We start from the raw sequence: 27,922 nt of genomic DNA on the forward strand, positions 1-27,922 counted from the left end.
CTCACCTGGGAAAAACAGGACTAGTGAGTGATTGGTCATCAAGGTCTTCTGTAAATCCTCGTCACTCGTGGTGACAACCCGGCTGTGGGATGGAGAAAGTCCATAGGAGGGCTCGATGTCATCATGAAGGCCTGGCTTGGCTTGGGCGCACAGAGCCGGGAACACCGGGAAGGAGGCCAGAGAGCACTTTTAAAGCAGACTGTAGGTTTCTCAGGTCCTAACCATCACATGTGCAGAGTCCGGTGAAATCCACACTTGCCTGCCATTCTCCAGAGTCACAGTTAGTGAGTACGACTACCTTACCTGGAAATGGCCACCTTCCTTACCTGGAAAACCTCAGAACAGATTTGTCATAAACGCATGGAACACAAATTACAAGCAAACAATGAGGAAGAGGATTATTTGGAATACAGTGGACTGTGCAGGGCTTCATGTTTGAGTGACAACTGAGAAGGCGGGGTGGGCGTGGTTTGATGTTTGAGTGGCAGCTGGCTGGGTGGGGCTAGACATGTTAATAGGGTCCCTACTGCCCTGTGTACCAAGTCCAGCTAAGTTTTTAGTTACATGTGCTCATCAACCAGCAGCATGTCACCACTCCTTGGTGTCACCATTAGTGATTAGGACTACCTGATCTTGAAAAGTCACTCTTCTTTACCAGAAAAATCTCAGAACATGTTTGTCATAAATGCATGCAACATAAATGACAGGTAAATAATAAGGACAAGTAGAAGGAGAGCCATTTGTAACACAGCAGGGTGGGCGGGACTTAATGTTTGAGTGGCAGCCGGAAGAGATGCCTGAGTGACAGCTGGGTACTTATTGCCCTGTGCACAGGGTGGGTGGGGCTTGCTGCTTGAGTGACAGCTGGCTGGGCAGGGTTAGGTATGCTAATAGGGTGTACAAATGTACAAAGCCCAGTAAAATTGTTACTTGCGTTAGCAGGCTGGGCGGGGCTTGCCTCATGAGTGGCAGATGGCTGGGCGGGGCTTTCATTCTGTCAGTTTTTCTGGTGATGAATGTCAAAAGAGCCAAATGAAATCCACTGTAACTCAATGCAGTACAACAATACAATGTGTAAACTTCAGGCACAGGAAATTTATTGAATAAAAAAAAGTGAAGAAAAGGAAATGTCAGTGTTGAATTTGCACCACCCCAGTATTTACAGTGCAGTTAAATTTCCAGCCCCATTCCACAGGGAAGTCCTTTTTAATTCCTTCTTCTCCATGTCCTTTGGTTTCTTCTTAAGCACTAAGCTCATTTCATCAAAGCCTGAGGATGTGCATCTCAAATGCGCCCCCAGCTGGTGGTGAGAAGGTAAAACAAACATCTCCTCTGCCTCCTCCGTCACCCTGTGGGGTCTCCATGGCAGATCTGAATTTGTCCCAGCGAAGGCCTCACCGTTTGCTAGACACGGACCCCAATGAACACGTGAAGCCGATTTCAGTTGTGGGCTCGCTGGGCAGGGGGATTCTTCAAACTAGCAAGTCTGGGCATTGGGACAGGCAGAGCAGAGTGGTCAAGTCGGGTGTACATAAAAGCCGAGTGTGCCCTCAGTCACAGACCAGCAGGAACGTCTCCACCTGCCAAGGATGAAAGCCAGGATGAAGGTTCCAGATTGTCGACTTCAGACCACCAGGCCAGTGTAGAATCGGAGAGCAGGTCAAGTGAGCTGAGTGAAAGAGAAACAAGAAAAGGGCAGAACAATAGCAATGGCGTCATTAAGATGAGCTGACCGATGGAACAGCCGGCCATTTCATGTCATACAGCTAAGAGACGGGGCTTTGAAGTGGGGGGGCTTCTGTGCAGGTCTTCAATTTGAACCCCTGAGGTGCAATGCTGGCTTCTTAATGAGTGACAGGGGCTGGTAGAGTGCAGGAACCCGACTCTTCAAATGGAGGAGTGGGCTTTGGGTGCGGGGGGCTCAAACATAAAATCAATCAAATCCTAAGAGAAAAAAAAAAAGTGCCACAACAAGCTTGCTGGTCCCACCCGCTTTAATGACGGGTGACCCCAAGTCTGCCAAATCCGTTCTGAAGACCCCAATTTGCTGACCACAGAATCAGCAACAGCCCACTACTCCTCAACATGTTCAACCAAAAGTTATAAAGTGAAGGGACGATACTGTGCTGGCAGGTGAATAAAGAATGTCATGGTGGGTGGACTCCGATTATGGGGGGATTCAGAAAGACCACTTTATTGTGCTGTACGTCTCATTTTAAGTGAGAAATTTGCTATTTTTGCCCCTCAATCCTCATTCAGTAAGTCACGATGACAAAGTGACATCATGTCTTCAGATTTACTAAAAATCAAAACCTGACATCTGTCCTTCCTTGAAGTACTCGGACCCTCTGCTGTGGCCCTCCACATTGTGCTCAGATCCCACCTGTCACCAAATGAAGTGACTGGCCGTCGATTAGCACGGCCCCGTGGACCTGTGTAGAGAGGGTCCCACAAGTCACACTGCATGTCAGGACCGATGCCAAGCCATGGGGTCCAAGGACTCTCCAGAGACCCCCACCGTCAAACTGCGATGAGGCAGAGAGCACGGCAAGGGGATCAAACCATCTGTACAGATCAGAAGAGATTTAGGACCACCAGGGCTCCTACTGGAGCTGATTCAGGAGGGAACCCAGTGGTCACTCTAACAGAACAATGCAATGGCCATACCTGGACGCAGCTGACCTGTCCACTACCCTAGGTGCTGCCGGACGCCTTCTTGTAAAGGTTGCCGTAAATCTTCTCCAGGCTCTCCTCAAACACGGCTCTGTGTGGCACCCCCTTGTACCGTGCCGCCTGATTGGACCAGAAGTGACCAGAGCCAAGGTGGACCATGGTGTCATCAAAAAGCCTGGAGCTGAAAAGAAATGCAAGACGAAGATACGAGACATGACACCACACACCAGAACAGGCCATGAGATGGCACATGAGATGGCGAATCTGACAGGACATGATGTAACAGAGGGAATAAAGCGAGCGACGCTCCAGAATTGACGTGCTTTCCATTTACTCGTGGAGCGGAAGAGAAGCAGCTGGAAGACGAGCAACGTCACTTCTGGCACAACCGCTGCAGGCCCCGCCCCTTGTGGGCTCACAGCTGCTTAACCTGCTCGTCCACTGGGAGTCGGAGTTCATCAGGAGACCCACCTCGGAAGTGAAATCTCTAGTCATAACGACAGTCTTCATTAGAATGAGAATTCTTTTTCTTTTCATTTCAGTTGAGGCTATCTGTGAATTGAACCCTAACCCTTGGATGTGAATTTCCCCTTGGGATTAATAAAGTATCTATCTATCTATCTATCTATCTGGACATGGCTCCAGCTTTTATTTTTTTTTTGTCCTATGTCTCATTACAATAAGTGTAATTGTTGTGCCACCATTGTGAGGTTGTGCATTTCTGTCACTGTCAATGAAAATCCTGCCGACTACGCCAATGTAATGAGACAAAGGGCTGGGGGGGCTCTGTCCAGACACTCTGCTTAATGTCCCAAATTGAAACAAAAGATTTAATAATAATGAAGATCTCCACTACGAAGAGAGGTTTACATGGCGAGGACCCCGAGGTGCAGCCTCCTCCTCCTCCTCCTATGAAGAAGGCAGCCTACAGTGGAGGAGTACATGAAGTAGTTGGGAGACCGGAAGGGGCGGGGCTTGCGACGATCACGTCAGAAGTGACGTCACTCATCTTCCTGCTGCTTCTCTTCCACCGGAGATGAAATGGAGGACTCTGTTCATTTTTGTGCATCACCCTGAAACAACCCGACCCACTTGGCAATGTCCTGCGTGTCCTCCATGACACACTAATGGCAGTTCTGCTGGCCAGTGCAGCCAAAGGCTCAGCAAGAACGGCACCACTTCTGATAGGCAGGAGGTGTCAGGAGGGCCCGACCCCCTGGGCCCAACACACAAAGACAAAGACCATAACTGAGGACACTGACAATGTAGAAATAAAAACGAAAAAGCAGGAAACAAATAGCAATAAAGAGCAACGAACAGAACCATTTAAACTAGGAGATCTTCCAAAAGAAATGACACAAAACCAGCAAGATAATAAAGATACAAGAGGGAACCGCAGCCAAGCCGTGACACCATACCTGTTGCCCACCAGCCCGCTTTCACACAGAGAGTCTTTACAAGAGGTGGGCTGCAAGGAGTCCTCATCATCTTCCTGGGAATGAGAAAGAGGAAAAGCGTGAGGAAGAAAAGGAAGTGGAACTGCCAAGAACAAAAAAACAGCAGGCGTCAACTGGCATCAAACACGGGTGGCCGAGAGGGGACTAAGCACCGGGGGGATACCAACAACGTCGAGCCCACCCAGAGTCACAAGGTCAGGGTCCACAAGCCAAAGCGAGAAAAGGAAATCCACATCAACCTTCACCCGACTCCTGGAAAACAAAGATGAAGGAGACGCTGCCGTGACGTCACAAAGTTAGGGGGACGTTCATCCCAGGAGAGGAGATCTTTACAGAGAGAGTCACAGAAGTGAATGGAGTGTCAGAGTTTTATTCTGTTAACAAATTGAAAATGAAAACCAGAAACCAAGAAAGGAATGGCATGCAGCAACACTGAGAAACGCGTGAAGGGTAATGGCAGGAGACAATGGCAGAAGTGACAACTAAATGACATGAAGAGAAAAGAACCCAATGATTGTATCAGAGCACAAGGAACTGGAGAAATACGGGAAAACCAAGAGAAACGTCACCGAGAGACACCTGAGAAAATGCAGCGCCACGCCCAGAAACTCGACGTCAAGAAGAAGGGAGCTGAAGGAGCTGAAGTTCAAACACCAGTCCCATCACTTTGTTTGTTTGCATCCCGAATCTCGGACAAGCAGAAAGTGTGCGATGCTGCCTTTGTACTGCCACACCAACAACGTCATTTGTCACACATTCCAATCGTCCTACGATGGCAAGCACAGCAGTGACCAGTAATAATAAAAACTCTCCACAAAATGGTGGCGCCCTTGGAACTCAAAGAGGGGATCATGGGAAAGATGTGAAAACACTTCTCCACATTCAAAATGAAGTCCAAGTAGACTTTAATAAACGAATGGAAATCATCGCCCTAATAAACATCAAAAGAACAACAAGGAACACTGAAAATAAATAAATCAATAAATCAGAGCAAAACTTGAATTCTCTAAAAATGGTTTTGGTGACAAACAGGAACAAGTAAGGCTGACGTCTCACTTTGTGCCTTCAAGTTGGCCAGCAGGTTGTGCTTAGCGGCTGCGATCGCAGGATCTCGATGTTATAACCGGGACGTTTTATTCGTTTATCGTGGGTTACGAGTTATGGAGCCCAAGGATTGTGACAATAACACTTACTGCATTTGTTCCTACACGATATTTTGGGTAAGTACAAAGTGTACAGCAACATGCTAGGACGCCATCTTGTGTTGCATAAGGTCACCACTGTTGTCAAGGCGTGGCTCCTGGTTGCCAGGGGTGTGGTAGAGGAAGTCGTGACATCTGATGTCATTAATGCAAGTGGATGTAAAGGTCAGCACTGGCAGCCATGTTCTCCGAGTTTATGAGTCCATTAAACTTCCTGGCTTTAGAACTTTGCTCTCGATTTTGGACATTGAGTTGAACTTTACGTCTGCTGGCCTGGCCTTCTGGATCCTAACCTACTGATACCATTAAAAACGTCTACTGTGTCTCTGTGATTCGGTACGCTCGGTGCCTTGAGGCTGTCAGATTACATGGCTACGAACTGCAAGGCATGATGGGTAACACGACTCCCTCACCAACTTCTCAGCACAATTTCAAATTTCCAAAGCATTGCAAGCTTTCATGGTGTTGGCCGGCAGGTATGAAAGTTTAACTGCCAGTGGTGACGGAGTGCCTGGAAATTCTGACCAACACCTTACAAATCTGAACTGGCCAGCGCCATTGTGTTGTGCCAAAGGTGAAGGAGGACACACCACACGGGCACAGAAAAAGGGACTGAGGGATAAATGAGAGTCGAGAAACAAAGTTAAAGGTCGGTGCCAAAAAGACTGAAACACCGAAAGAACAGAATCTAGTCGGGCCCCAGAGATCTCTCAACACACACTTGATTTGCATTTTAGATCCTCAACCTCGGACAACCCAGAAATCTCAGGTTCTAAAATTTATACATGAGAACCTGCGACGTCACATGTAAAGCCACCCGCACTTCAACACCGGAGAGGACAAAGAATAATAAAACATGGAATGGCAAATGACTGGTGAGAGGATGCAAACTGAAAACAAGCAAAAGCAGAATTGGGTTCTGGGACCCCAAAAGAGGCAAAAAATGCAAAACAACATCATGAAAAAACGCAGACAAATGTGAACCACAACACAAAAAAAAAATAAGAATGGCCTGCAATTCTGTAATGTAAGACAGCGGAGAGTATGAAAACTAGCGTCATCTCACGGATACCTGGTACACTGGTGTGAGCGGTGGGATTAGAGTCACTGATACCTGGTACACTGGTGTGAGTGGTGGGATTAGAGTACCTGGTACACTGGTGTGAGTGGTGGGATTAGAGTCACTGATACTTGGTACACTGGTGTGAGTGGTGGGATTACAGTGACTGATACCTGGTAAACTGGTGTGAGTGGTGGGATTAGAGTACCTGGTACACTGGTGTCAGCGGTGGGATTACAGTCACTGATACCTGGTACACTGGTGTGAGTGGTGGGATTAGAGTCATTGATACCTGGTACACTGGTGTGAGTGGTGGGATTAGAGTCACTGATACCTGGTACACAGGTGTGAGTGGTGGGATTAGAGTCACTGATACCTGGTACACTGGTGTCAGCGGTGGGATTAGAGTCACTGATACCTGGTACACTGGTGTGTGCGGTGCGATTAGAGTCACTGATACCTGGTACTCTGGTGTAAGCAGTGGGATTACAGTCACTGATACCTGGTACACTGGTGTGAATGGTGGGATATTGATTAAAACTTTATGTGCATTTGGTACTTCTTATAGAAATCCTCCCCAGCCTCTGCCCCCTTTTATCCCTTTCCGTTCTGTGGTGGTACAACAAACACGAGACATCGGACAGACGAGCCCCTCTTCTGTTTCTGTAGTCCATTTCCCTTCTTTCCTGGCTGCTGAGCCCTCATCAGTTGTCATCTCTTGCGCACACAGGAGCTCGACCCTACGACATAAGATAAAACCATTTTGTCACGCCTCGTCAGACAGAGAGCTACGATGGAGTCACTGGGGATGTCCCACTACACAACTGTGCATCACGGCTGTCCACACCCTGCTAAGATTGTTGTAAATGAAGGCTGTGACGATGCCAGTCCTATACATACACACCCATCTCCGTGGGCACAGCGCCTTAATCATACGCCGCAGGAAGCCAATGAAGAAATTGAGAATAATCGCACCCGCACGCAGAGATGCGACTCGCCCCAACTACCTCATTGACTCCCCGCGGTCGTACAATCGCGCCCACGGAGAGTGACACGGCTTTATGGATTTAAAACTGACCCCCTTTGTTTTCTGAAGCCGCGGACCCTCTACAACACTGAAGATCGATGGAAAAAATAGTGAAGTGCGATTGGGGCTCAAGAGTCAAAACTGACTTAGCTTGAAAAAATAGAAGTAAAGAATTGAGAGAAGAAGAGGAAAAAAAAAAAAGAACCGTATATACTCGCGTATAAGTCGGGTCATGAAACCTGAATAATTGGTCATAAAAATCAGACCCCGACTTATACGCCCGTTCAAAAATACGACACTTCATTTTTAATTTTTTTTACATCTTCTTGTTTCCTCCAATCTCTTATGCATTGAATTTCGTCACAGCAGCGCACTTAACAATTTCTTTCGTCACTTCAACGACTTTTAATTTAAAGGCAGCTTCATATGTCCTTCTGATTGAACGCTCCGTCGTAGATAAGGGATGCTCTTACGATAAATAAAGATGTACGAGGGTGTGAGACACAAAAAACACAAATCAGTGCAAACGTCACTTCGGAATAATGCGGGTATCACCGTGTGGGCACGTAGGCACAATGGAGAGAGGGGGGCGAGGAGCACACGCTGATACAGCGCATTGCCACACCACATACAAACAAAGGCCATGTATCCGTGGTTACTCTCTCAGGTGGGCGGGCGTTAGCATATCGTAATCTCTTGGACCAATAGTGTGAGTTTTCAGCTTATATGACCGACATTATAAAATACGGTAAAATCAAGTCCCGACTTCAACGCGAGTAGATCCGGTAAATCCTACAAATCATACGAGAGATACGAGGTGCTGTCAGGTGGAGGTGGTCTGCTTCTCGTTGAAGGCATCAATGCGACATTTTTTTCACAGCCTGTACATTATCTCCCTCTTCACGTACTTTTTCCAATATGCGCCGAGACGAGTAGATTCTCAAGCGTAAAAACACGTTCACATTACAAAACCATTTGTGGAGCAGAATGCAGAAATTAACATCAGTAGTAAAGAAAAAGAGAAAACAATTCTGTGATCAGCCATAAGACGCCTCGTCTCCCGAGTGCATTTTTTAAAACATACACCTCTATCTGCACTTTGAGGGGTAAATGCCATGCCTAGTGCCCACCTTTCACATCTGGACATCCTAAACAGATTGGCGAGTCCACGACAGGAGCCAAGTGCTCTGCTGATCCCACCGACTACGCCATCTCCGAATATCAGTGGTCTGAAACTCCCTATGTGACTCCCGGGCAATTTCGACAAAGACGTTTCTCGCAAGCGCTGGTTAGACAGTCAATTTTCACATCACTACTCACAAAATGCAAACCTCGACTGGAACGATGAGTCTTGAGGATATTCTTAACTCGGTCGTGGATTTCCTCCCAGTCTGAAGATGTCGTATTAGAACTGACCTTTTCGAACCTGTGGGGTGTTGAAAGAAGACGTCACCATTAAGGGACTCGAGCAAATCCGCTTCCTCTCAGTCAAGCTGTGCTCAGGTGCAGAACTTGACTTCGAGATGGAAGCCCACAAACACACTGTGATGACAGAGAGACGATCATAAAGGGTTAGGGGACAGGCGGGTACCCTCGGAGCGGAAAGTGAAATCGGGCTAGTAGGACGTCTCGGGCCCGCGCAGGCTCCTGGCCGACTAGATGGGTGACAAAGGGATTATGGGACACGACTAACATGAGGGTCTTCCATATTTTCCTGCAAGGTGCTTTTGCGGGGGTTGTCTGTCAATTAGAAAGGGGCTTTAAAGCCCACTGAGGCACTTCTTGTGTAATTTTGGGCTACAGAAATAATTTTTTATTGTTATTGCATGCTAGACTGTTGAGGCGCTAGGAGGCTCCCAATAATTTCATTGATAAATGAAGATTATTAGAACTTGACTGGAATTCCATCATTTGTTTCAATTGAGCCCTGGTGACCCGCGTAAGCAGAGCCAACAAGCGAGCATTCCAGACTAGCAGGACATCTTGTACGTCACGACTGTGACCGGGAGAGGAACATGCAAGAACAGGCAAGCGGAGAAAAGTCAGGAGACGAGCCAAACCGGCAGACTAACTCGGGGACAAGAAGCGCTAGCAAAGGTCAGAACACAAGAGGTTTAACTTCCTGCAGCACGACTCGCAAACGGTTTGATCCGCAGCTCGGACACAGAGGGATCGCCCCAGAAGATCTTTTTATGCCATCCTGGTGAGAATGGCAAAGACACGCCCATATCAATCAAGAAGGCGTGGCCTAACATTTGCAAACACACGCAACCCAAAAGAACACAAGATTCCAAGTGCTGAGCAGAAGTGGGAATACTCCTGGCATGGGACTGCTGGCAATTCTTCACGGCGAGTAGCCCATCCTGAGCATATTTTGAAGTGGACCATAAAAGCTTTAACGAGATGCAAGAATTTATTGATAATTTTTAACCGCAGTTAATGCCTCACCCTGATGATGGGGCAGGACTCCCAAAACATGTCCATCAAGGCCGACATCATCTTTTAGTGTGGATGTTATGGCTTTGTGGATTTCATTTTGACGCGGAACACCCCGAGGCCAAGGAGACGCAACTCTGCGTTAAAAACTTGGTTAGCATCTGCAGTCCCACCTGCCCCAGCAGAGCACCTTCTTTAAAAACGTGGAAGTTGAGCAGATGTGAACGTGTAACTTCTAATACGCGGTCACAAAGGTTTTTGGAAACGGAGCCTGCTGTTCCTCGTTCTGAATTCACCCTTTTCAAAGAACATAATTAAAAGGGAGCCGTGCGCCCCCTGCTGGAAACTTTGGGGATACGACGACAAGCGGGTCTTATTTAAGTGCCCTCGACTCGGTGGGCTTGGAGGCCAAACTGGGCAACAGGAAATAAACCTCACCATAGTGTTACAGAAGAGCCCCGGTTGACGTGCGCCGACGGTTTATTTAATGCTCTCCGCGCCTTGTACAGTTTGCAGGTGTTGTTATTGATTATGCCTTTGTCGACTTTTTAATATTTCATTTTGAATTTCGTTGTGTTCATTCGTTTTATTTTGTGTGTGTTGTAGCGGGCCAGTGATGCAAAGACTCAGACGGCCTCAATGGTGAAATGTTCATTTTTAATGGAGGAGCCAGGACATCAGCCGGCCCGGCCCGGCCCGACCCACACACCCGTCCCACTGAGCAAACCGGCCAAACTCACTTGAAAACCATGGGGGTTGGGGGGTTTGACCCTCCTCTAATAACGAAGACAAAGCCGAACTGTCAACCATCAAAATGCAGGTCAACAGATGAAGTCAAACAAGTGAGGGGAGTGCAGTGATCCCTTAGCATGCTGGGAACTGGAGTTCCCTCGGGCCGCGCTGCTCCACTACATGAACTAAGTTGAGCCTAAGGGGACGGGGCCTCCTAACTGCCAGCAGCTGTAACTTCTGCTGATCTGCTCCTACTTTGTACTTGGGCTTGTAGGACTGAGAATTTGGATTTCTGCTTTGGAAATTCTTTTTCTTCCTAATTTTAAGAAGATAAGAATTTTGAGAACTGAGAAGAGACCATTGCGTTCACGCGTCACTCGTTTGTTTTACGAACAGCTAAGGTGTCCCAAGATCTCCTGCCGATTCTTCTTAAATTCCACGTCTCAGATTCCCACAGCTCCTGATTGATTCCCCTTAACCTCCTCGATTCACCGTTAAGTTCTTTTATGGAGGAGAACTTTGAAGAGGTGGATGAAGACCCCACGCAGTCTCCTCTGCTCAGACTAAGCTCTCCACAGTGTCACATGTCCTCAGGTCCCACGAGGCACCTTGGTGGTCTCCCCTGCACAGCTTCAAGTGCTGCGATGTCGTGCTTACGGACCAGAGCTGCACACGACACTCCACGTGAGCACAACGTCCCCCGACCTACAGAACGGTTTTTACGGTACAAACAAAACGTTTTCTTTTGCAGTACAGAACTTGGCCTCGGGTTTCTGACTAAAGTTCTGGAGATCGGACCGACATTTTTTATCCTCCACGGTGAGGTTTTTCTTTCTTGCTTTTCTTGTCGTTGTGTTTTTGGATTTTTTTGTAGGTCACTCTATTAAATTATTTTTGTAATTGTGGGCCGGGGGTTTTAATACACTTCCCCCTCGGCGTTTGAGCACTATAAGCTCTAAGCCCCGCTCTGGTCGGAGGGGTCCGCTTCTCAAATTTGGGACAAGGCCTCCTGGCTACTTCTGATGTGAAGCCTGCATGGAGTGCCGTGAGCTGGCAGCTCAGAACAAGGAGGATCCACCAAAAAGGCCGAGCATTTCGGTCAATTTTTAGAAAAAGAAAATACAAAATAAGACGTTCACTCACAACGAGGCGGCCGCTGAAATGCCAGGCCGGCTTTCAAAAGTCACCCAGGCTGGCAAACGAGGCCGCAGCGGCGGCGAGGAGACTGATGTCTTATTTTTCAGGCTTTCCATCCGACATTTCCGGATCGTGCTTCTCCCCTCGACGACCGAATCTAGCAGGGAGCTTAATCTGCCGCGTTATGGCTTTTGGCGTGTTTTCAATTTATGGAAGGGGCCTTCTGAATTTCTCTGGCTTTTATCAGTTTCAAATTGCCTATTGATTTTAAAGTTATTTTATCCAGGGGGCGGGGGGATAAAACCCTTCATGTTTCAGCTTAGAGCCTTCAGATCAATGGCCGAGCATTGTGGAATTTAAGAACGTGCGCGTTGGGTCAGACACATTCACACCAATCACGCTTGGACAACAATCAATAGGTTTTGTTTTTCCCGTCTCCGTAATGAACAAACATGACAAGGCAGCAGATCGCGCAATTTAGACGACGGGGGAAATACATTGAAGTTGGCCGCACGTCATTGATCTCAAAGCTGGAACGATACGCTCGAGTTTATTTGATCTCCACTCGTTTTCCTACAAATCCCATAATGTCCTTATCGAACATTTAAATGGAATTGGGTGCGCGGTTTGCACCAAGTCATTAAGCAAATGGAAATCATTCAAACTTCAGAATGACAAATTAGGTTGAAAACTACACAACAGTTTCTCATTTTTATATTCACAACTTGTGGCCTGGTGTGTTTAACCTTCTCATTTCTGAATGCAACGTTAGCGATAAATTGGACGTGGGAGAACAGGGGGCGCTCTTGGAGCTTCGCCGAAACCCCCATAATGGAGGCAGGAATAATAAATCAGAACGGAGTTCACTAAGAGGGCACCGAGACGAAGCAAAAGTCCTGCCGCTTCTCTGGAGCTCACGTCAAAGGCCACGGCCCCTCGTCTGTCCAGCAGGGGGGCTTCTCGGAGGGCGCACCAAAGCAGCCATCACATCTCCCTGCCTTTACTTAGTCCTGGGTTTATCACAGCACCCCCTGCAAGCTAGGCCTTCTCGGAGTGTGCAGGCCACAGGCCCGCTTTGTAGTTTCAGGGCCGGGTCTACTTCAGGTTTGCTGGCCTTCAAAGAGGTGGCAGGTCCAAACTCCCAAACATCTGAACGAATGGCTTGGTGGGGACCCCACTTGTCCTCTGTGCAGGACAGCAGCAGGCCTCAAGTCTCTCCTCTCATGCTGCTAAGTGACGTCTGAATTGGTGGAAGCCACCCTGACTCGAGGCCCTCATGAGAGGTGACGGGATTTACGTCACGAGGTACAAGTCAATAATAAAGAAGAGGAGTTCGTCACAGAGTTAAAATAGTAAAATGTACGCTTCACGTCAAATATTCTTTCATCTGATCATAGTGGTGATCGGCAACCTCGGATTGGCCTAAAACGACACTCCACGTGCCGACATTACGATCTGTAAAGAGGAGTAACTTTGACCCCTCGTATCCCATTAGCGGGGTGGACCCCCGGGGTCGGCTGATGAGGCCTGCACTGTTTCAGGTCCTTCTCATGATGAAGTGCAAAAAAAAAAAAAAAGGCCTAAAAATGAGGGCCTTTGGGGGTCAAGAGGGCCATGAATAGGGGGGGACCCCAAAAAGCTCCATGTCTTGCATAACCAGACATCAAAACAAGATGAACGGGGGCTTCCTTGAAGCAGGGACGCTGGACACAAAAAAACTGAAGGGTCTGCAAAGTGTTCAGACAGAGACGAGCAGAGGCTTTGAGGCACCGCAGGCCTCCTACGGGGGGAGGGGGGGAAAGGGTGGACCCCCAGCAGCTGGGACCTCCTACTATAGAAGAAACAGGGAACCCGTAAAAACAACACAATAAGCACCTTAAATGAGAAGGGCAGCTATTGAGAAATGAGAACCGAGATGGGGGGACACTTTATATTCCATCTCGGTCATTCATTTAAGTGGGGACTCACAGCTCCCTTTTTGTGGGGTCTCTTATTATAATAATAATAATAATAATAATAATCCTTTACATTTATACAGCGCTTTTCTCACAACTCAAGGGGCTCTCCACACAGGGAGGAGCCACAAAGCAAAACCACAACCTCCGAGCCACCCGAGTGACTGTGACACGTGGGACTCGCTGTATCTCGACCTGTGATGACGTTAGCCATGTGACAAGAGTGTGTGCCTGTCAAGGCGCTATACAAAGCAAAGGTGCTGCCTTGATCTCCCCTCACCTACACACTGGGAGCCGTTTCAATGTCCACCGAGCCCACCGTCCCCCTCCCTCCGTCCCCCAAGTTCCCTTTTCCAAATGCAAGTCTGACCCTCACTTTGTGGATCCATAAACTGGGGACTCGTTTTACTGCTTCAGCTATCAGGAGGGAAACTTCACATATGAGGGGGGTGTGGAGGCAGCAGAGGAACAGAAGTATAACAGAAAAAGAAAAAAAAAGATGACGGCTCCTTTATCGACTGCACCCGTGCAAAGTTGCTGACAGGGACGTCTCGCTGTCTTATCTAGCAGAGCAGCCTTACCTTTCTTTAAGAGAAGATCGATGGAGCAGAGGGCTGGGGGGGTGCTTCTGCACCGAGGAGGGGGCCGAGTGCACCGATGCCAGCCTGCCGGATTGCATGAGCCTGCTGGCACTCTTTGAGATGTGTTCATCAAATGTGTCAAAGGACGTGTTGGGACTGTCCGTCTCCTGGGGCTTCCTGATAACCTGCGCATTAAAAAAAGTCATCATTCAGGAAGAAGAAGGGCTTTGGGAACCGACGCCGATTGCACATCTGCGAGAGAAATTCATTTCGGTCCGGTAAAAAACGGCAGGGAACACACTCGAGAGGAGATATTTCACGTCTTATGTGCCGGCGTGACAGACATGCAGGGGTGATGTATGACAAGGGGGTCTAATTCAGCTCCATGACTTCCCCACTAACTCGGAAGGCAGAATTTCAACTGGAGCTGCCTACTCTGAGGACCTAAACTTGGCGGCCAAGACTCGCACACCGCCTGCTAAGCACCGGCCTATTGCTTTCTTAAGATCAGATACTAGGGGATGCCATACAGACAATCATAATGAATTTCTTAATTATATAAAGGCAGAATTTAATGTAGAGAATAAAATTCATCTTAATATAGAATAAGAGTCTGTGTGTATGTCTGGTTGCTATGTCTCTGTCATTCCAACAGATGGCACATCACAAACTAATGCTGCTTTTATGAATCCCATACCAAATGGCATATAACAGAAACTTATACAGTACATTGCATATTGCCCTGCAAATGTTAACATTGAGGTCTACATTGATTACTTGGATTTCAACCTCTTCTAGATGGGTAGCACAGCTACTAAAAGGATAAGGGTCTAAGTGTCGGAGTATCTGTGTGTCTGTCTGGTAGCTATGTCTTTGTCATTCCAACAGATGGCGCATCACAAACATTAACACTACTTTTACGAAGCCCATACCATAAAAACAATAGTAAGGCTAAGACTCTGTGCTGGTATCCAGAAGGTTGTCAGTTCAAACCCTATTACTGCCAGAAAGGATTCTATTCTATTGGGCCATTAGGCAGAGCCCTTAACCTGAAAATTGATCCAGCGGACCCTGTGCTCTGACCACCAAAGGTCACACAAAAAGACAATTCCCCCTCAGGGCTGAATACAGTGAACCAATATATATATATATATATATATATATATATATATATATATATATTACACAGAGATCTATGCAATGCATTTGTCATTCCAACAGATGGCACCTCACACACATGTGTTTATGATTCCAGCACCAAATGGGATAGGACAGAGACGTGAACATTGCATGGTACACCAAAAACATTAAACACTGAGGCCTACGTTGGTTACTTCAATTTCAACCCATCATAGACGGGTAGCACAGCTAGTCTAATATATATATTGTTATGACAGGGAGTCCAAATGCACTCCCAAAAATGCCCAAAAGAGGGAGAAATTCTCTCAAAAACCCCGGCTAGACACAGAAAGGGCCTCGTAGAATCTCTAAAAAAGATTTATTCCCTTGTAAGTTGAAGTTGCGCTTGGGGGTCCATTCCGCCTCCTACAGGCATACGAGGAGGAGTGACGTGTGACAGACATGGAGGGGAATGGCAGACACTGAACTCTAGCAAACTCTAACAGAGCATCACAAATGAAATTTATCAAAATATTATTTGGAATGTCAAGAAGATGAACATAGAAATATATGCAAGTTCAGGTGCCAAGGGGGAGACAGGTCATGGAAGATGACCAATGGGCAGGAAGTTCATTGACTGACACATCACATGGCCCAATCAGATCAGTCAAATCGATGTCTCATGATAGCTGAATAGCTGGGTGGCAGAAATTGAACTCAACATAAAACGGCGGTAAGCAAATGACCTGGATGACCTGAGGTGGACTCTCACACAGCGGGACAACCGAGACTAATCATCACCATCATCATCATCACCGCCACCACGTCATCGATGAGAAGCTCGAGACTTTAATGAAGTAAAGCAACAAGAGCAGAGAGCCAAGCATGAAGTGGAAGAGCAGGGAGCAGAATCAGAATGGAGGACCTGCAGAGCCCAAAAGAAACCGATAGAAATACTCACTGTGGTCGTCTTTGGTCTGTAGCTGCCAAGAAGGGAAGAATCTGCCGAACAGAAAACAGGGAACACAAAGAGAGGGGCTGTCAACAGCTGGGATATTCCTGAAGCGGACCTCCATTACGGAGGCTGCACCCAGTGAACCCGTCACTTTTAGAAGCACTTCTAACTGGAGCCGTCAGACGTTTTAACTGTCAGCTCATATAATGACAAAAAGGTGTGCCCACCAGTCTGAGGGCACTTGACGGGGCGATGAGCCCCCCATGCATCTCCAAACTCCATCCAAGCCATTCAGCTCACGCCATTTTATCAAGGTGAACAAACCTCCTGGCAATCCACAATCCATCCATCCCGCTGTATCCTAACTACAGGGCCACGGGGGTCTGCCGGAGCCAACCCCAGCCATCACAGGGCGCAAGGCAGGAAAAAAACCTCGGGCAGGGTGCCAGCCCACCGCAGGGCACACACACACACACACACACACACCAAGCACTCACCAGGGACAATTTAGAATCGCCAATCCATCTGACTTGCATGTCTTTGGCCTGACGGAGGAAACCCACCCAGACACGGGGAGAACATGCAAACTCCACGCTAGGAGGACCCAGGAAGCGAACCCAGACGGGTCTCCTAACTGCGAGGCAGCAGCGGTACCCACTGTGCCACCGCATTCCACAATCCCCCCAGAATATTTCATTTGGGGGGCCTTCGCCCAGCTGCGTTTCAAACCACAGAGTGACCCAGTGGACCTGCTCTGTGCCATCCTGAAAAGCACCACTCTGGGGGCAGGAAACAAGGAGAGCATTGTGGGGAGAGGCTGGTCATTTAGAATCCTCAGGGAATCATTAAAAAAATGCAGGGGTCTTCTTGAGAGGGTCCTGTTGTGTTCGGGTCCTCAATGGACCTTCTCTTATGAAACTGGCTTCTTTTCACGACCTACAGTGGAATTTGTAGCCCACCGCCTTTGGATGCAGAGACAGCAATCTGGCTGTGGTCACCATGTGTTGGTGGTGCCCACCCCTGGATGTCAAGGCTGACCTCAATGTAGGTGGCTGTTCCTGTCTCTTTCCAGTCCCATCGACCCTCTGAAGGCACCAAGGTGTCACCTTCTGAAAGTGAGACCCACCCCAGAGCGTGCTGGTATGGGATACGCCTCAGGGGGCACACCTGCCACCAAGAGAGGACGGTCACAGCTCTCTTTTGGGTTTCACAATTGTGATGTCACCTGTAAAATGATTGTAGTGTCACTTTTCATTCACTAGATGTCATTTAAACTGGGATGAACGTTTTGCTCCTGTCTAGTGGTCACTGTGGCCTGTTTGGTGGTCTTCACTGCTGGGGGTCCTGTTTCAAAGCTCAAATAACCAAGCAGTCACTGCGCCTCCTTCACTTAAAGGAGCCAGTTAGAGACCACCAGCCCAAACCTGTGGCCAGGGGTCTCCATCTCTTCTGATTCTTGATGCCCCCAGTACTAACCTTCACCAACCCTGAAACCAGAAGACCAGCTGTGGCACAAGTTTGACTTGGGTGAAGACAAACGAAATGAGAGCTGGGAGTCGTCCATCAGGCTCCTCTGCTTGTCGTCCACCTGCGTAGAAGAAGAAGGAGCCGAGCTGCGTCACTGTGCCCAAGAAATCAAAGGGTCAAACGTGGAGGCTGCGGACCCCCAGGAAAAGCACAATGAATCTTAGGAAGAGGAGTTCAAGCAATCAGAAAAGAGGCGGTGAACACACAAGGGGCTGGCAGCCATTAAGACGTTCGAGGACGGGGAGCCCCAAACGCAGGCCTGACTTCAAGGGGTTCGTTTATGAAGAACTCAAGACAGACACGTCCGCGTTAACATAACAAGGAGGCTACGTGAACAAAAGGCCCAAATAATAAACAAACAAAGGCCGTGACAAAGTGACAAAAAGGGGCCCAAACAAAAGGCTCAGACAAACAACAAGAGGCTAATATTGACAACAAGAGAGAAATCAAAAGGCCAAAATGAACAAGAAGTCCAAATCAGAAAGAAAAGGCCGAAACCAATTAACTAATAAACAAAGGCCTAAAGAGAGCGCAAACAAAAGGCCAGTGAGAACAAAAGGGGCCCAAACACAAAACAAATTAACAAAAGGCAAAAAAGAAACGTGCAAAAAGGGCAACATTCATAAGCAGTGGGACACAATACAAGAAAAGGACAAAGTGCCCTGAATAGCCTGAAGTGAAAAGGGAGAACCCAACGGCCCACCTGCTTCACACAAAGTGGGGGCCGCAGGACTTCGGGGTCTACAAATGAAGGAGGCTCCTTTGGAGGAATCTGGCCTGTTGTCATCACCATTGGACTCAACGCCTCGGCCATTAATGGCAGCCCCCCCGAGAGGTCCCACCCCCCCAGGCTCAACGACATTTTACAGAACAATAAACAAAGAAGAACAAACTCAATAAACACGGACTGCAAATAAAAGGAAAAATGAACAGAAAGAGAGAAGAATTAGGAGAAACAGCAACGGCGTCATGTTTTCAGGGGGGTCTTAATCGGGCATTCGCGCCGCTCTTTGGCATCCTGCGTCTTTCAGCTCAGCTCCTCCTCCCTCTCTTTTCATTGTCAGACTTCATTTACATCATCTTTGGGGGTCAGAGGCACTTGTGGCCTGCTCCCGTGACAATTTGTGTAGTCGGACATCAAACCCTAACCCTAAATAAGCCCTTGGGACCCCAACAAAGTCACACAGGTTTAGGAGAAGATGGGGACACCGCCAAACCGAGGGCTCCATTCACAGTGTAGTGTGCAGGCTTGTCGGGCTTATACAGGCTATAAATACTTTGGGGGGGACCATCTGAAGCAGCGTTACACTTTACAGCCACTGGAGCTCGAGGGCACCAAAAAAACAAAGTCACTTACGTGCCTCACCACAAAAGGCGCCTGGGTCTCCGTCTCCTTCCTGAACCGGTAAGGCCCGAGGTTAAGGTGGGCCAGGCGCTCTCTGGACTCCTCAGACAGCTCACACATGCGCCTCCTGGTGTACGGGGAAGGAGAGCGCGACTGGGACGACACCGTGGGCAGCTCGTAGCCCCTCGCCCACCTCCGCTCTTCACCTGGGCCCTTCTTTGTCTTCTTGGGCATCTCAAGCTTCGATGGTGTCACACGCTGTGGCGGAAACAAACGACAGGAGGGCTGCCATAGTCAGGCTCCTTGTCACCGGGCATTTAGACATTCTTTAGCTGCTGCTGTAGCCTCATGTAAGAAGGTGACGGATAGACAGGACATGCCAGGCGCTATATAACAGACAGACACACAGCCAGAGAGGCCCTACAGGATAGGCAGATAATAAAAAGGCACCACAGAATAGATAGATAGATACTGTAGATATGAAAGGCACTATATAATAGAGAGATAAATAGATGTGAAAGGCGCTATATGATTGATAGACAGATGTGAAAGGCGCTATATAATAGATAAATGATGTAAAAGGCACTATGTGATTGACAGAGATAGATATGAAAGGCACTATATAATAGAGAGAGAGATTAATATAATAGACAGACAGATAAAGGCGCTACATTAAGTAGACAGACGATTTGCTTTGTTCACACTTTGCTTTTGTGAAATGACTTCATTAAGATAATTACTGAATTGTACTTGAATTACACGATTAGCATTTAAAAGAAACATCCCCAGCCTAGAATTATAATGATATAAATATACTTTATTAATCCCCAAGGGCAAATTTGGTTGCCAACACAGCACATCAAAAAACAAAGGATAACAATAAGATTGTTACTGTGCAAGGGCTTAATTTCTAGCATAGCATAAAAAAATAATAATAATCTTCAAAATAAGAGAGGATGAAATTAAGCTTGTAGAATGGACTCCCTCAGTAATTGCATTTTCCTTAATGAGGCTGCACTTATTTTCGACTATTAATTAGAGTGAACCTGCTAGCTGGCAGTTCAGGGGGTTGTTGGCCTAACGAGGGTTACGGGGGGCCGCTTCACTTCTCTTGATGCTGCACTGAAGCCGTCATTACAATCAGCGGCGTTCACTCATAAATCTTTCCCTCTTTTCTCGCTTGTCTGATGTGAAAGCCGAGTGCGTCAAGAGTGCCACACAAAAGGGGCGGAGACTTCACCTGTCAGCCTCACCCACAACAGCCTATCCCAGCCTAGTGGCAGTGAAGCTCCGCCCACACTGGAGAAGAGCCAGAAATGTGGATGGAGTTAAGGAATTGAGATTGGCTGGGAAGAGAGACGAGACGATTGATGGCACTTTTAAGGGCAGTTTGCCTTTAACTACACGCTGGCTGAAGTACTGGCTTCATCTGTCCAAACATCGGCCGTACTCGACTCCATGCGAGTGTCTGAGAGGAAACAGCAGAGCAGGCGCCTCGTCCCAAGCAGACTGCATTCCTCCAGGGTGGGTGGTGCCATCTTTTAACTGTTCAGCAGCTCTGTGATGGCCAGTGTGGGGCGCTGGGCTGGTAACATCGCTTCATGAGGGACCCACCGACTCAACACACCGACTAAGAAGGCAGGCTTGGTTATGGGACGCACTCTGGACCACCAGCGGTCATAACAAAGGAAGACAAAACTGAGTGCTGTTATGAACAACGCTGCACATCCTCTGTGTGCCACACCAACATGGAGGACTTCCAGTCCAGGAGTTAATCAGTAGACGTGTGTCACAAGGGTACATGGCGGTCCCCCTTGTAGATCACTCATATTGGTATGTGGGGGGCAGAGGGTCTTGTAGTTATGCTAGAATGACATTCAATAGAAGGGGGCCTTACGGTGGTTTTATGCCAACAGCAATATGCCTGTATAGCGCCTTACTGGGAGAGTGACAGCCAAGCCAGATGTTTTCTTTCTTTCCAGTCATTCTGGTGTGTGTGTGTTTATTAATTTATTTATTGAGCTTCTGTAAAAAAACAAATTTCCCCCGGGGACAAATAAAGTTCAATCTTTCTATCTAACTAATCTGAACTTCTGTTGTACAGTTAATGGATTGTCCTTAAGCTCCATTATCAGAGGCCTTAAACACTCACATCTTCCATTAAATTGCCACAAACGGCCAAAAGGGTTGAAACAGAGGAGCGATTAAGAAAAACTGAACCTTCAACACAGAAGTCCAATCAGCCTGGCCACAGCCCCTGGCATCGCCTGGCAAAGAGGGCATCGCTAAGCAGCACCTGGATGGCACCTTACCCGCATCATCATCGCGTCACCTTCTTGGAGGGAGCATTCCTCAATGGCGGAGAATGTGGAAAATTCCAGCTTTGGGGCGATTCCCTTTGAAAACATAGAAAGAAAGGACATCATAAATAGTTTAGTAAAGCCGTGAGGGGCTCCGATTTGAAGAAGATGGCACAGCAGCGGCACCACCCTACAGGGACGGCCATCTTAGGACGAGAGCTCCGCTGCAGCGACATGGCCGTCTTCAATGCTACAATTTCTATCCATAAAACCGAAAGGCAAAGTCAGCCTGGTCCTGTGCATGTTATCGATTTATTTTTATTTTCTTTGTCAAACCATCGACCATTCAGTGGGGTTTAAATCGGACCCCCTAAATCTTGTCAGGTGCTGCGAGGTCTTCTTTTAAAGGCCCAGGATGGATTTTCACTTCTCTAAGCAACACAAATACACCAAAGACGCACGGAGCCCCCCTGCCACCCAGGTCTTCACGCCACGTTGGTAGACGTCGTCCAGGTTGACGTGACTGCGCCACACAGATTTGTCGGCAGAGAACCTCCCATTCCTGCACATCCCAATGGTGTCCCCAGATCTGGTGACTGGGGGGCCACAGACCTCAGCATCAAGTCCATGAAACCAGCCTGCTTTGTGACGCGGCGCCTTATTAGAAGATGTGACCACGAAGGGACACACGCGGTCAGCAGCAACACTCAGAGAGGCCGTGGCATTCAAGAGATGACCACCGCTTTGTATTAGTGGGCCCAACGTGTGCCACTCCACACTCCATTACAGAGCCAGCGCCAGCTTGGACTGTCACCACAAGGCAGGTAGGGGGTCCTGGTGTCACACCGTTGGCACCAAATTCTGACCCGCCCATCCAAATGTCGCAGCAGAAATCCTCAGACCAGGTGACCCTTCTTCCAGCTTTGGTGAGCCTTCTGTTCACTTAAGTGGTCTTCAGCAGTTGTAGCCCCTCCGCTCCGCTCAGCATGGTGTCTACAGAGTGGCGTCACTTCCAGTCCGTTTGGACCAGTCTGGCATTTCTGTTTATTTTTGCACATTCTTGACTAATCTCTCGAGACTGTTGTGCTGGAAATGCCAAACATGCCCGCCTGGCACCAACAATCACTGCACCCTCAGAATCGTGGCGGTGACATTTGTTGTCCACTCTGCCATTTGAGGTGAACGTGACCTGAGGCTCCTGACCGGCGTCCACACTGCTGCCGCAAGATTGGAAGGTGAGATGACGGCACAGGCGTACCGGGGGTCCTAATCAGTTGCTCAGTGGGTGTAAAGAGGGGCTGCTCCACAGATACTTACAGGGAATGAGATGGCACGCTTCATCAGCAGGTCGCGGTTTGAGCCCACGTAGCTGGGGGAGAGTCGAGGTCCGGGGTACAGGAACTCACGGGTATTCTCAGCCAGCACTGCCAGGGTCTCACCCACTAGGAGCAGAGCGAAAAGAAACGTGAGCGAGCGAGGGACCCCAAAGGGGCGAGGCCACACAAAGGCGGGCGAGGTATCGTACCTGGGGGTATCAGCTGGATGAGTTCAAAGGTGGCCGTGTCAACTGAAAAAAGAGGGAGAGGGCAGATTAAGGCACAAAAAACGGGCCTGCAAGTTTCTTAGAATATCGCGAGGTTCCTTACGTTCCAAGAGCTCTGCAACATGTCCTGGATCCACAGCTTCCCCAAAGACCTGCAATGCAAGCAGGAAGAGAGACGGCGTAACGCGACTGCCATTGTCGTGGCACACAGAATCAATCAGACTGCAGTGGAGCCAACAGGGCCTCGTTTATAATAAATGAAAACAAGAGAGACGCACGCAAATGTATTCACTTTATAGCGCCTTTCACAAACCACAGTCCTAAACAAGCACCCAGGAATACGACCCGGAGCAGGACGAGTGACTTCTGTGGAAATAACAAGCGCCCCTGTGACGAAGCAGCGGTCAAACACACAACGCTGCGGCACACGGGGCACCCGGACGGCAGCAGACTTGTCCAAACTGGCACGGCTCCTACCTTGTGGAAAATCATCCTTTCCCGAAAAACCATCGGAAAGACCGGAGGCAGACACTTGGTCTTCAGGTATTTGCCCAGGATGCAGACGCTGAGGTAGACATCTTCCTTGTTCATCAGCACCACGCCAGGACAGGTGACCTAAGGAGAGGACAGGAGAAGGTCCGTTTGCTCACAGCCATGTTCTCCAAGGTTACCCTGGCAGAATTTTCCCACCGGTTGACCCTCCCGATTTTTGGAGATGCCTGATCCATTCTAATCAAGCACAGCCCCACAGACAGCACTCGCCATCTTAGGGCACTTTGTAATGTGCTGCCATGTTAAAAGATAAGGAGCCCCCCCATCTCACCTGCAGATGCCCCAGGCAGGCCTTCTCATCACATCAAGTGACACAGCGGTCTCAGCGCCGCTTAATTCAATTCAGGGTCACGGGGAGCTGAAGCCAACCCCAGCAGTGCCAGCGGTGTCCTCAGACGGGCTGCCAATCCATCACAGGGCCAGTAAGCCTACCACTCCACTGGGGCCTGTGCTTTAAACGCATGGCACCAGATCTCTGTGGCAAAAGTGTCACCCGTGCTTTATGGATGGTCATGCAGCCCCCAGAAAACAAGTCACTGGCAGCAAAAGCAGGCCTCACTTGCCGATGAAACTCTACAGCCAGGACGTGAGGGCACCGTGCAGGTATTTTTCAAAGCTGTGCCACAACACAACATTTTTCCATAAATGACCAGCTAGTGTTTAATCCCATGGAAGTTTAGGACGGCTTTGGCAAGATGTCTTGTCTCTGGATGAGCAGCCGGCCCATTATCTAATATTTTAAATGCTGACTTATCTGGCCATCAAGTGCCTCTTTATGCTGAGTGCACTGGGCATAGGTGCCAGGCTCCTACTGCCAACACCAGTCACATGAAAGAAGCCACTGAAAAAATCTATCTATCTATCTATGGTGCCAATCAGAGGAGGGCCATTCATGTGACAGAATGAACTCAAAGGGGGACAAGCAAACTTCACAGAGACTGCGTCCCATCCTGACCGCCTTCTAACCACCCCGAATAAGTAAAGCAGTCCCCCCGACAACTGCAATGACAGGGGATATGGTGGGCATGGAGCAGTCACACAATCTGCCGGGCAGCAAATGTCACATTCTCTCTGTACACTGGCCGAGCACTCGACATCAAAAAGAAGAACACAGACAAACAAACACTCCATGTTTAAATGCACCCAGCGCATGATAACCAAACCGTAACGCCGAACGTAAAAGAATGTCCTCAGGGTTTCCGCCCAGATCCCGCCCTCGCACGAACGGGATTGGCTGTCTCTAACACACCGCTGTGACGGATTTGTTGTAGTCGGTGCCAATCAAATGAAAGCCATAAACGACCGTTTTGCATCCTTTTTTCTTAAAACAACCGGTTCTATTATCAAATGCAGCAAATCTGTAAATTAAAATAAACGTAAATTAACCACGTAGAAAAGATACTGAAAGTAAAGAAAGGAATCAAAACAGTGCAGAGCGAGTCACAGATTACACTCGCAGAGAAGTTAAAACCACAAATCACATTTTAGATTGGATTTGCTTGCAGAGCTTTACGCCTCGGGGATCCTGCGATTTACGTCACCTGCATATTCTTAAAGCATGGCGGGCGTCCGCGCTACTTACGGCTTGGATTTCCAGCTCCACGGTACATTTTAAAACTTTTGGTGCCATTGCTTTAGCGTTGCCAGGTCCAGCTCGGAGAACTTAAAAAAAAATACCCGCCCACATCGATGTTTCACGCAAGTCCCGAATAAGCCCATCCCACTAGGAAGAAGGAAAGAAAACAGCGAGGAAGGCGGGGCGATCAAGGCAGGGGGCCGGGCAACTATGCTTGTGGCCAATCCAGTGCCGGAGTGGAAGCAAGGGTAGAAATTTGGAAGACGTTGATTGGCTGGCCAACTGTCAATCTGTGGGCTGCTAGGAGACCAATCAATGTGTTAGACTGAGGGAAGAAGCACGCGTCCGTAGGGGTGTTAAAATGACTTTAACTGGGGCATAAAGACGTGATAAAGATACCGCCCTGTGAAATAAGACTTCATAAAAATACGTGCAAATGATTGAAACAACCAGGCTGGGTAGCAGACTTGAATCGCTGCCATTTGCCGCTGTCCGGTTACTAGACAGGATGCGAGAGGCCATCAATAACAGAACAGGAAGTGAAAATAATGCAGCCATTTGAATGACAAAGACAGGCGCTCCGTGAAAACGCGCAAAGAAAACGAATGCATGGAAACGCGCAGCTCTTGGTAACCGTGCAGCTTGGCGTCCTCGGTTGTCATGGAGCCCGTTCGTTTTACGCGCCCAGCGTCTGTGGAAGGCACGCTCATCCGGTTAAATGGCGGGGGGCTCGGCGTGTGGAAGGTTACTCGGTGCAAATGGTAGAAAACCAAAACCAAAAAAAAGCAAATGGACGAGAAGAAGTAATCGGGCTTGCCTCGGTAAAATCACTTGCTGCAGAGTTTCGGTAGCTGGTGTAAACGTTATAGGCACGTGAAACGGATCGTGATGATGAAAAGCTCAGAACTGCGGGCTTTATAGAGGGGCGCCCCGGGATTTATAGAGAGACATCAAGGGTTCAACATGAGCAGGTAGCGTGTAGCCTGTGTACTTAGAGCTCGGTTAGCCTATAGAATGACACGCCAGGCGGGACTGCGCCTTGGAGCTTCAGCCAAATCACAAGCCTTCCTTTCGTTTTAGCTTCCTCCCCTTTTCATCATTCTGGCATATATTTGAGAGATGTTATTACATCAAAATGTGTTTATTAAGCTTTTGTAAAAAGCCAAATTCCCCCTGGGAACAAATAGCAACAGACCCTCAGCTAAAGGGACCTCCACCAGACAACATGTGGTCCTCTTTATAACGTGGACCTCTTCCAGATATCACTGCTGCTGCAGTTCAAGATGGCCTCCATTTCTCCAACATCTGTAACCACAGACAACTGGATACTAGAGGACCAGCACAGACAGGAGAGACACATACACCAGCAATCATATCTAATGTGTCCACAGTGATAAAGAAAGTACGATAATCAAATGAATACAACGTGGGGAACAATCAGCGCGCCCGGCTTAGACTACCAGATGGCTCTGTCTTGGACTGAAAATGGCTGCTGATTCAGGTGACCTTCACCTCCATGGATGGCAAATGGCAGACAAATTGAGCTTCTTTGTTACCTCGGTGGGTACCTTAGTGCAGCGTTCATGATGTGTCATCTCCGCCAGTGGGATAAGCCGACTCCGTACCTCATACCAGTCTGATTGAGCCCACCAGTCCCATTGGCCGACATTCTCATCCAGGCTCTCCTCCTGTAGGGGGCGTCACAAATCTTACCTGTCCCTTCAAGTGCAGGCAATAGTGGCCTGTCAATGGCCTTTCATCTCAGCCCACCTGTATTCCCCAGGCCAGCCGACTGGTCACTTTCTGAGATTTTATTGTCATTACTTTTAATGTGTTGTAAATTTTAAAGTATTACATTTATAATTCGATATTGTATCATAATATTATTACAGCAAGCTAATCAGTGTTTGATTGGTCCATCTATTTACAGTAATACGTTGTCTTTCAGTCTATCTATATACTGTATATATTTATATATATATAGTGCCTTCTATCTATCATATAGTGCCTTTCACATCTATCTGTATCTCTTATGCAATGCATTTCATATTTTTCTGTTTTATATATACTGCCTTTCCTATCTATCTCTCAAATATACAGTGGTGTGAAAAACTATTTGCCCCCTTCCTGATTTCTTATTCTTTTGAATGTGTGTCACACAAAATGTTTCTGATCATCAAACACATTTAACCATTAGTCAAATATAACACAAGTAAACACAAAATGCAGTTTTTAAATGATGGTTTTTATTATTTAGGGAGAAAACAATCCAAACCTACATGGCCCTGTGTGAAAAAGTAATTGCCCCCTTGTTATAAAATCACCTAACTGTGGTGTATCACACCTGAGTTCAATTTCCTGATTACTGCCACACCTGTTTCAATCAAGAAATCACTTAAATAGGAGCTGCCTGACACAGAGAAGTAGACCAAAAGCACCTCAAAAGCTAGACATCATGCCAAGATCCAAAGAAATTCAGGAACAAATGAGAACAGAAGTAATTGAGATCTATCAGTCTGGTAAAGATTATAAAGCCATTTCTAAAGCTTTGGGACTCCAGCGAACCACAGTGAGAGCCATTATCCACAAATGGCAAAAACATGGAACAGTGGTGAACCTTCCCAGGAGTGGCCGGCCGACCAAAATTACCCCAAGAGCGCAGAGACGACTCATCCGAGAGGTCACAAAAGACCCCAGGACAACGTCTAAAGAACTGCAGGCCTCACTTGCCTCAATTAAGGTCAG

At 48.0% G+C, this 27,922-nt stretch overlaps 1 protein-coding gene across 1 annotated transcript; it reads right to left on the reverse strand.

The window, feature by feature from the left end:
* Positions 1 to 1,075: 1,075 nt before the first annotated feature.
* On the reverse strand, positions 1,076 to 25,329 carry spata6 (spermatogenesis associated 6). Its single transcript, XM_039767253.1, has 14 exons — positions 25,184 to 25,329; positions 23,527 to 23,664; positions 23,153 to 23,201; positions 23,032 to 23,073; positions 22,824 to 22,948; positions 21,519 to 21,602; positions 19,219 to 19,464; positions 17,811 to 17,922; positions 16,341 to 16,381; positions 14,261 to 14,445; positions 8,740 to 8,845; positions 4,092 to 4,165; positions 2,668 to 2,854; positions 1,076 to 1,669 (listed from the first exon to the last, which is right to left on the reverse strand). The coding sequence occupies exons 1-13, from the start codon at positions 25,229 to 25,231 to the stop codon at positions 2,695 to 2,697; spliced, it is 1,410 nt and encodes a 469-aa protein (XP_039623187.1). The 5' UTR covers positions 25,232 to 25,329; the 3' UTR covers positions 1,076 to 1,669; positions 2,668 to 2,694.
* Between the last annotated feature and the right edge of the window lie 2,593 nt (positions 25,330 to 27,922).

The sequence above is a fragment of the Polypterus senegalus genome, chromosome 10 (assembly GCF_016835505.1).
Source record: "Polypterus senegalus isolate Bchr_013 chromosome 10, ASM1683550v1, whole genome shotgun sequence".
Classification (NCBI taxonomy): Eukaryota; Metazoa; Chordata; class Cladistia; order Polypteriformes; family Polypteridae; genus Polypterus; species Polypterus senegalus.

What these genes read in the sequence shown, in the direction of transcription:
- spata6 (XM_039767253.1), bottom strand. Translation starts at nt 25,231, where the DNA reads ATGGCACCAAAAGTTTTAAAATGTACCGTGGAGCTGGAAATCCAAGCC. An exon ending in GTGACGCGATGATGATGCGG is followed by an intron (nt 19,465 to 21,518) that starts GTAAGGTGCCAT and finishes TTTCCGCCACAG; the next exon opens with CGTGTGACACCATCGAAGCT. An exon ending in TGGTTTCAGGGTTGGTGAAG is followed by an intron (nt 16,382 to 17,810) that starts GTTAGTACTGGG and finishes TCTGTTCGGCAG; the next exon opens with ATTCTTCCCTTCTTGGCAGC.